Source organism: Rhincodon typus, chromosome 1 (genome assembly GCF_021869965.1).
Source record: "Rhincodon typus isolate 14 chromosome 1, sRhiTyp1.1, whole genome shotgun sequence".
NCBI lineage: Eukaryota > Metazoa > Chordata > Chondrichthyes > Orectolobiformes > Rhincodontidae > Rhincodon > Rhincodon typus.
This window is the reverse complement of record NC_063332.1, coordinates 6,938,594-6,948,896: the sequence shown is the minus strand read 5'-3', so window position 1 is coordinate 6,948,896 and position 10,303 is coordinate 6,938,594. Positions and strand designations below refer to the sequence as shown.

At 45.0% G+C, this 10,303-nt stretch overlaps 1 protein-coding gene across 1 annotated transcript in view; it reads left to right on the top strand.

The window, feature by feature from the left end:
• Nucleotides 1–10,303, top strand: part of LOC109924748 (protein O-GlcNAcase-like) — a 61,383-nt gene that overhangs the window by 11,741 nt on the left and 39,339 nt on the right. Inside the window, exons 4-5 of the mRNA XM_048601162.1 lie at nt 2,345–2,475; nt 3,547–3,718. Coding sequence (XP_048457119.1) covers nt 2,345–2,475; nt 3,547–3,718 — 303 coding nt within the window. The remainder of the gene's footprint in view (nt 1–2,344; nt 2,476–3,546; nt 3,719–10,303) is intronic.

Sequence of the window (10,303 nt, the reverse complement as noted above, 5' to 3'; positions counted from 1 at the left end):
TTGGCCTGCTGTGTTCATCCAGCTCTACACTCATTTTATTGGCCCTCTTCCTTTTTCAATATGTAGACATTCTTTGTTATCTGCTTTCACAGTTCCAGCCAGCTTCCTCTCATACTCCAGTTTCATTCTCCTGAATAACCTTTCAATTATTCTCCAACATTCTTTATATTCTGATTGGTCACTCATCTTTGCACACTCACGGAGTCGTACAGCATGGAAACAGATCCTTCGGTCCAACCAGTCCGTGTCGACCATAATCCCAAACTAAACTAGTCCTGTGCTTGGCCCACATCCTTCCAAAAGTTGCACATATTCCTGAACCAATTCAAATGTTGTAACTGCACCTGCATCGACCATTTCCTCTGGCAGGTCATTCCACACACATCCTTTACAAATCCTTCTCCTCTCACCTTTCCCCCTGCTTTTGAACTCCCCCAGTCTATGGAAAAGACCCTTGTCATTCATCTCATCTGTACTCCTCATGATTTTATAAACTTTTATCATGTCACTTCTCAACCTCCCATGCTCCGGTGGGACAAAAAGTCCCAGCCTATTTTTATAACTCAAACCCTCCATTCCTAGCAACATCCTAGTAAATCTTTTCTGAACCCTCTCCAGTTTAACAATATCCTTCCTAAATCAGGGCGACCAGAACTGCACACAGAAGAGGCCTCACCAATGTCCTGTACAACCTCAACGTGTGGTCCCCCAAATCCTATACACATAAGTATGAGCAATGAAGGCAACCGTGCTAAACCTCTTCTTAACCACCTTTTCCACATGTGACACAAATATCCTTAAGTTTGACGTTTAAGTCATAGAGAGTTCTATAGCACGGAAACAGACCCTTCTGTCCAACTCGTCCATGCCAGATATCCTAAACAAATCTAGACCCATTTGCCAACATTTGGCTCATATCTCCCTAAACCTTTCATATTCATGTGTGAAGAGATGCTTTTTAAATGTTGTAATTGTACCAGCCTCCACCACTCCCTCTGGCAGCTTGTTCCATACACGCACCAACCTCTGTGTGAAAAAGTTGCCCCTTAGGTCCCTTTTAAATCTTTCCCCTTACACCTTAAACCTATGCCCTCTAGCTCTGGACTCCCCTAACCTGGGGAAAAGACCTTGTCTATTTACCCTATCCAAGCCCCTCATGATTTTATAAACCTCTATAAGGTCACCCCTCAGCCTCCGACACTGCAGGGTAAAAAGCCCCAGCCTTTTCAGCCTCTCCCTGTAGCTTAAATCTCCGACCCTGGCAACATCCTTGTAAATCTTTTCTGAACCTTCTCAATTTAACTTCCATAGAGTCTCTACAGTATGAAAGCAGGCCATTCAGCCCATCGAGTTCACACCAACCTTCCCACCCAGACTTACCCCCTACCCTAACCCTACAGGGGATGCGATGGCCTAGTGGTATTATAGCTGGGCTGTTAATCGAGGGACCCAGATAATGTTCTTGGGACCTGGGTTCAAATCCTGCCACAGCAGATAGTGGAATTTGAATTCAATAAATATCTGGAATTAAGAGTCTAATGATGACCATGAATCCCATTGCCAATTGTTGGAAAAGCCCATCTGGTTCAGTAACGTCATTTAGGGAAGGAAACTGTCATCCTTACCTCATCTGGCCGACATGTGACTCCAGACCCACAGCAATGTGGTTGACTCTTGACCGCCCTCTGGGCAATAGATGCTGCCTGGCCAGCAATGCCCTCGTCCTGTGAATGAATAAAGAAAAAATTTCCCACGGTCAATCCACCTAACCTGCACATCTTTGGACTGTGGGAGGAAACCGGAGCACCCAGAGGAAACCCACGCAGACACGGGGGGAATGTGCAAACTCCACGCAGACAGTCGTCTGAGGGTGGAATTGAACCCGGGTCCCTGGTGCTGTGAGGCAGCAGTGCTAACCACTCAGGAACCATAGTACCCAACTTCTTTAGTTAACCGCAGATGTTTAGAATTTGTCTCGGTAGCAGCAATACATATATTCTGAAACATCCCCTTTAATGTCCTGTCACTACATCACATGGGGTATTTGGTCTGACTCGGAGTAAGGTGGAGAAAGGTTTATGAAGGGAATCCCAGAGGTTAGAACCAATGATAGAATGAAGAGAGTGGAGGTTGCTTTAGCCTGATGACAGATTTCTGTATGGTATAGGCCCTAAAGGGCTTCCCCAACGAAGTTGACATTTACAGATACGGTTTAAGAGTTGGTGTGCTCCTGTCCTGCTAGTAACCGTTTACCACAGGTTTGCTCTCGTTGACGTGAGTTCTATCGAGGGGTCTTTTATCTCTGTCTCATTTTCCGTTTCTTTTACTTATTTTCTATCAACAGTGCAGCTCAAGGCCTTGGTATTGGGTGCCCAGGAGTGTGGAGTTGAGTTTGTGTATGCAATCTCCCCGGGACAGGACATCACCTTCTCGAGTTCGTGTGACCTGACCTTACTGAAGCAGAAACTGAGGCAGGTAGTGTGAATCTTGATGTGTTCAGAGAGATCAGTGAGAGTTGGGTTAATGGTAGGGCAGAGTCTAGGGCTGTTTGTGCTGGTCCTGGTCTCTTCTGGGAACCAGGTCCTCATTCCACCCAAGCTCATGAGATGCAGGTTGCCCCACTTTAGAATAAAACGAAATGCTGCTGGCCATGTCTTGCTGGTCTTTGTGCCCGAAGATGATGGGTTCAGATCCCATTCTAGAGCACATGACCTGGGTTGATGATCCAGTGCTGCTGCGCTGAATTCACCATCTTTCAGATGAGACATTAAACCAACTGGGACCCTCTCAGGTGGACGGAAGAGAGCGCACAGAGCTATTCAGAGACGAGCAGGGGTGTATTCTTGGCCAAGGATTACCTCTCAGCCAACACCAACCTGATCAGAAGATCGATGTGTGTGGGAGCTTGCTTGGGGAAAAATGGACTTCTCTGTTTCTAGCAATGACTGTGGAAAGTGCTGTGAAGCACTTTGGAAGTTTAGAGGTTGTTTATGATGCAAAAAGTAAGTTTTTTTTTTATTGAATCATAGTCCAACTGCAGTGGTTGTAGCAACCGTGTAGCAGTTATACAACAACAACTTGCATTTATGCAGCACCTTTTAATGCAGAAACGTCATTAATGATGCTGAACAGATGAACCACATTTAGGCAAAGAGGTAATTTTGAAGAATATTCTGAAAGTAAGAAAGGGAGTGGAGAGGAGGATAAGCTAACTGAGTGGAGGGGGGAGGGGCATGGGGTCAGGCCGTAAAGGGTTTTAAACACAAGAAAGGGAGCTTTTATTGTAGGGAACAAGAGCCAGTTGGTGGTGATGGAGCTTACTGCATGTTAGAATACCCAAGCAGACTTTTATGAGCTGAAACTTACCCTCTCAGTTAGGAATACAAAAGGGGAGGAAGTATTGCTTAATTTATTCAGAGCCACGGGTCAGTCCTTAGTGTTAATGGTTCAATATAGGCACATTTGCTGTTTTCCACTGTTGCTATAATTGTGAGTTTCTCACCGCTTGCCCTGCTGACCTTTCTGGTGCCCTTTGCCCTCCTGCAGGTTAAAGGGTTTGGGTGTATGGCCTTCGCCATCCTGTTTGATGACATCGACCACACCATGTGCCCCACCGACAAAGAAACCTTCAGCTCATTCGCTCATGCTCAGACGTCAGTGGCCAATGAGATCTACCGGTACCTGGGGGAGCCTCCCATCTTCTTGTTCTGTCCGACTGGTACGCATCAGGCTACCCATTCCTCTGATCCAGGCAATGGGGGGGGGGGCACTATGTCAAAGGTCTCCCAGACTCCCGTCTGGTTGATGTTGTAGATCCAACTTGCAGGGAGCATGGCTGCTTCCAAAACGCACGCGCTTAGGTTACAGGTTATAGAGTCGGATGTTGCTGGGTGTGGAGGGTATGAGCTATAGGGAGATGCTGAATAGGCTGGGGCTATTTCTCCTGGACCGTCGGAGGCTGAGGGGTGACCTTGTAGAGGTTTATAAAATCATGAAGGGGCTTGGATAGGGTGAATAGACAAAGTCTTTCTCCTAGAATGGGTGAATCCAAAACTACAGGTCAAACCTTGAATGTGAAAGGGTAAAGATTTAAAAAGGACCTAAGGGGCAACTTTTTCACACAGAGGGTGGTGCGTGTATGGGATGAGCTGCCAGAGGAAGTGGTGGAGGCTGGTACAACTACAACATTTAAAAGGCATCTGGATGGGTATATGAATAGGAAGCGTTTAGAGGGATATGGGCCAAATGCTGGTAAATGAGACTGGGTCAGATCGGGATGTCTGGTCAGTGTGGACGAGTTGGGCCAAAGGGTCTGTTTCCGTTCTTGACTCTCAGATAGGGATTCACGAATAGGGTGATTCAGAAGAAATGTCTCTACCCAGGGAGTGACGAGAATGTGTAATTCCTCAGCACAGGGAGTGGTTGAGGTGAATTGTATAGCTGTTTTTAAAAAAAGCTAGATAAGCATATGTTGACGTTAGGTTTGGGGAGTTTTGATAATAAGCTTGTTTGAAATAGATTGGGTGGAAGATTTTGTGGGCTGTAAATACCAGTATTGATCAGTTGGGCCAAATGGCCAGTTTCTGTTCTCCTTTCCCTCTTCCTATCTCTCCCCCTTCCACTTTGTCTCATCCTGTCTTTACTCACAATGGCAACAACTTGTTTGTACATAGCATCTGTCACATAGAAAACAGGAGTAGACCATTTGCCCCCTCGAGCCTGCCCTCTCGCTCAGTATGATCATAGCTGATCATCCAGTTCTGTGCCCAGTACCCATTTTTCGCTCATTAAGTTTTATCCCTTTTGCGCTAAGAACTAAATTGAACTCTTTCTTGAAAACCTTCAATGTTTGGCCTCAACCTCTTTCTGTGGCAGAGAATTCCACAGACTCACCACCCTCTGGGTGAAGACATTTCTCCTCATCTCAGTCCTAAATGCCCCAACCTGTATCCTTAAACTGTGTCCCCTGGTTCTGGACTCACTGGTTATCAGGAACGTCCTTCCTGTGTTTCCCCATGTATAGGTTTCTATGAGAACCCCAACCCATGCTTCTGAACTTCAGTGAATATAGTCCTAACCGATCCAGTCTCTCTTCATATGTCAACTTTTTTCCTTTATTCATTAACGGGATGAGGGCATCGCTGGCTAGGCAGCATTTATTACCCATCCCTAATTGCCCATAGAACAGTTAAGAGTCAACCACATTGCTGTGGGTCTGGAGCCACATGTAGGATGGCAGTTTCCTTCCCTAAAGGACATTAGTAAACCAGATGGGTTTTTCCAACAATCCATAATGGATTCACGGTCATCATTAGATTCTTAATTCCAGACTTTTTTTATTGAATTCAAATTCGACCATCTGCCATGGCAGGATTCAAACCTGGGTCCCCAGGACGTTATCTGAGTCTCTGGATTAACAGTCCAGCGATATTACCACTAGGCCATCACCTCCCCCTGTTAAAATGTTCCTAGGCACTTCGCAGGATTACTGTGGGATGGATTTTTTTACAGATATCAGGACAATGAGCTTGGTCACAGAGAATGGCAGAGTGGTTTAGGGAGCGAATACAGGAGTTTACAGTGCAGCCACGAACTGGAGAGCCATTAATGCGTGGGACATGCGAAAGACCCGGGCTTAGAGAAACTCTCTTCCGTGGGAGGATTGTTGTGTTGGAGAATGGTACACAAATTGGGTGATGGACAAACCCAAAAACTGTGCAACTCCTTTCTCCCTAAGAATTCAACATGGCTGCTCCATTCAAACCTGGGGGCCCTGTTCCAGGCACCTTCATCAGGCTTCTCAATACAATGGGATAAACAGTGGGCCTCATCAGGAGGCGTGGGCCTGACTGCAAAGGGCCATTGTGCCTCCTTTACTGGTCATATTGTGCCTTGTGTGTGTGTGTAACTGTACAACGCAGCTCCAGCTCTGAGGGTTGTTGCAGAAGTGGTTAAAGAACTGAAGTGTACCGACAAAAAGGAAAGTGATGTTGACTTTGGTTGCGTCCTAACTGGAGTAGAGCCATCGCCTTCCCCATTAGGGGAAGGAAGTTAACATCATGGTTAGTTTGTCCAACGCGCCCTCATCATCCTCCATCCCTCACACCTGACAAAGCATACAGTCTACCAGACAAAATAGGAAGACAAAAAGACTTGTGGCTGAGCCTGGAAAACTCTCAAAATCCTCCCCCATTCCTGAGATGGATCCCACCCTCCCTGTATCCCCAAACCCCAGCAACCTTCTGAGATCTCTACATGCCACCATTTCTGGCCCCTCAAGCCTCCCTGATGTAAGTGTTTGCAACTCGAGTGTCTTTGTTTCAGAGCTAATGAGCTGGAAGCCAAACTACAGGCACTGTGACACCACTATCTTAGAATAGTGGGCAGGACCCTCAACCTCAATTGTCTGTTGAGCCTGAGATTCTTTCTGCTTGTTTGGATGAGGGCTGCAGAATGGATCAACCAACTAACCATGGCACCCCAGTGCAGGAAACCATTCAACTGGAGTGGGGTGCAACCAAAAAAGGAATGGAGTGGTAGTCAGGGAGAGTGTAGTGAGGAGGGATTGACACTGTTCTCTGCAGCAAAGAGTGGGAGTGCAGACAGCTGTGTGCCCAGGGCCAGGATTTGAGCTATCTACTCAAGGCCGGAGAGGATCTTTCAGTGGGAGGAGGAGGATCCACTCGTCATGGACCAGGTAGATCCCAGCATCGTAGGCAGGACTTGAAAGGTGGTTCTGTGTGGAGAGTAGAAACATAGAAAATAGGAGTAGGCCATTCAGCTCTTCAAGCCTATACCACTACAGTAGGCATCAAACCAAGAAGCAAAACGCTAAAGGTAATAAATTCTGATTTATTACTTGAGCCACGTGCAAATTGACATAGGGTAGATCAGGTTAGAGAAATGAACAAATGGCTCAAAGACTGTACCAATGGGAAACTGAGAATAAAACATGGGGATAGTCTGCACCTGAACCAGATTGAGTCATAGAGTCAAACAGCACAGAAACAGACCCTTTGGTCCAACTTGTCCATGCCACCATGTTCCCAAACTAGTCTAGCCCCCTTCTGTCTACGTTTGGCCTGTATCCATCTAAACCTTTCTTATTCATGCACCTGTTCAAAAACCTTTGTCATTCACCTTATCTATGCCCCTCATGATTTTATAAACGTCCATAGTGTCATCACTCAACCTCCTACACTCCAGTGAAAAAGTCCCAGCCTATCCTTATAACTCAACCCTCCATTCCCAACAACATCCTGGTAAATTTTTTCTGAACCCTCTCCAAATGAATAATATCCTTCCTATAGCAGGGCAATCAGAACTGGACACAGTACTCCAAAGTGGTCTCATCAACGTCCTGTCCAACCTCAGCATGACGTCCCAACTCCTTTTACTCATTGGTCTGAGCAATGAAGGAAGTCATGTTATTTGTCTTCTTAGCCACCCTGACTACCAGTGATGCAACTTTCAAAGAACTATGTGCCTGAACGCTTTGGTCTCTCTGCCTGGCAACACTGCCAAGGGCCTCATCATTAACTGTATAAGTACAGCCTTCGTTTGTTTTACCAAAATGTAATACCTCGCATTTATCCAAATTAAACTTCATCTGCCACTCCTCTGCCCAATTGATCAAGATCCCCTTGTAATCTTAGGATAACCTTCTTCACTGTTGACTGTACCACCAATTTTGGTGTCATCCACAAATTTACTAACCTTGCCTCTTAAATCCTCATCCAAATCATTTATATTAATGACAAACAACAGTGGACCCAGCACCAAACACTGTGGCCACTGTTCTAGTGAGACGCATAACTAGAGAGGTAGAAAAGGTTCTAAACTAAATACTGGAGGCAAGAGATCAATTTGGAGATGTCCTGTGAATTAGAGATAAGGCACAGAAAAAGCTATTAATATTGGAAATGATAAACAGACTGTGACAGGAAAGGGTATTGTGAATGAATCGAAGAGCTAATCAACAGATAAGGCTGGAGGTGACAAAAATAATTAAAAACAAACTCTATATCTGAATTCATGTACCATTTGAAACAACAGATGAACTGACATCACAAATAGAAATAAGTGTGTTGAAACTTATAACAGAGACATGGCTGTAAGGTGACATATAGTGGGGTTCTGAATATTGAGAGTTATATGACCTTCTCCCCATATCATTTGGTACGTTTAGTCCTAAGAACTTTATTTATCTTCTTGAAAACATTCAATATTTTGACCTCAACGGCTTTCTGTGGTGACAATTCCACAGGTTCACCATGCTCTGGGTGAAGACATTTCTCCTAATGGCCTACACCGTATCATTAAACTGTGACCCTTGGTTCTAGACCCCCAGTCATCGAGAACATCCTTCCTGTCCAGTCCTCTTCGAATTTTATGAGTTTTTGTGAGATCCCTCTTCAATCTTCTAAACTCTAGTGAATGGAACCCTAACTGATCCAGTATCTCTTTGTATATCAGCCCTGCCAGCCTAGAAATGAGCCTGGTAAACCTTCGTTGCACTCCCTCTGAAGCCAGAACATCCTTCCTCGGATAAGGAGACCAAAACTGCACGCACTGCTCTGAGAATGATCTCATCAAGGCCCTGTACAACTGCAGCAAGACATCCCTGCTCCTGTACTCAAATCCTTTTGCTATGAAGGCCAACATACCATTTGCTTTCTTCACTACCTAGTGTAGCTGCATGCTTACTTTCAGTGACTGATGTGCAAGGACACCCAGGTCTTGTTTCACCTTCCCCTTTCCCAGATTATTGATAATTGAGATAATCTACCTCCCTATTTTGCTACCGAAGTGGATAACCTCACATTTATCCACATTATACTTCATGTGCCATGGATTTGCCTACTCACTTAACTTGTCCAAATCACGCTGAAGCATCTCTTCATCCTTTTCGTAGTTCACCCAGCTTTATGTTGTCTGCAAGCTTGGAGACCTTACATTAGGGGGAGGCAATGGTGATATTATTGCCAGACTATTAATCGTAAAACTCAGTTAATGTTCCGGGGACCTGGGTTCGAATCCTGCCACAGCAGATGGTGGATTTTCAATTTGATAAATAATCTGGAATTAGGAGTCTAATGATGACAAAAACCATTCAAGATTTTTGTTTCCTTTATTCATTCATGGGATGAGGGAGTTGCTGAAGAGGCATTTATTATCCATCCCTAATTACCCAGAGGGCATTTAAGAATGCACCACATTGTTGTGGGTCTGGAGTCACATGTAGGCCAGACCAGGTAAGGATGGCAGTTTCCTTCCCTAAAGGACATTACTGAACCAGATGGGTTTTTCCAACAATCAACAATGGGTTCACGGTCATCATTAGATTCTTAATTCCAGATATTTTATTGAATTCAAATTCCACCATCTGCCATGGCAGGATTCGAACACATGTGCCCAGAACATTATCTGGGTCTCTGGATCAACAGTCTGGTGATAATACCACTAGCCCATCGCCTCCCCTAAATCTAGTCAGAAAAACCCATCTGGTTCACTAATGTCCTTTAGGGAAGGAAACTGCCATCCTTACCTGGTCTGACCTACATGTGACTCCAGACCCACAGCAATGTGATTGACTCTTAACAGCCCTCTGGGCAATTAGGGATGGGCAATAAATGCTGGCCTAGCCAGTGATGCCCATATCGCATGAGTGAATAAAATTTAGTTCCTCGTCCTAATCATTAATAACTGATTCCTATGTACCCCAGTAATCACTGGCTGCCCCTTGGAAAATCAGCCTGTTTATTCTTGCTCTTTATTTCCTGTCTGCCAGCCAGTTCCCTATCCATGTCAGTACACCACCCCCAAACCCATGTGTTTTATGTTTTCTGTGCAGTTCATTGTGTGAGACTTTATTGCAATCCTTCAGAATGGCCAAGTAAACCACAATCACTGGCTCCCCCTTATCAACTCTACTATTTACATCCTCGAAAAATTCCGGTTGATTATTGCACACTTTCTGGTCCCAGACACTGGAACTATCTCCAACTTCCCACACAGAGCATGAGAAGCACACCACTGCTTAGAGTTCTGCTTCCAAGTCTTACCCCTTTAAAATAAATCCTTAGATAGCCCTTAAAATTAAATAACATTAATTACTCCAGGGCCCTTCTTCTCTAGACATCCGCACTATTTCCCTTACAAACTATAACCCCAAGATGAGGACTTTACAGAGTATAAAAAAAATTGTATAAATACTCACTAAATGAGGCTGCTTCCTCTCATTCATGTCACTGTTTGACACCGCTCCCAGACTGCTTCACTGTGATACTGACCCCAGGACACC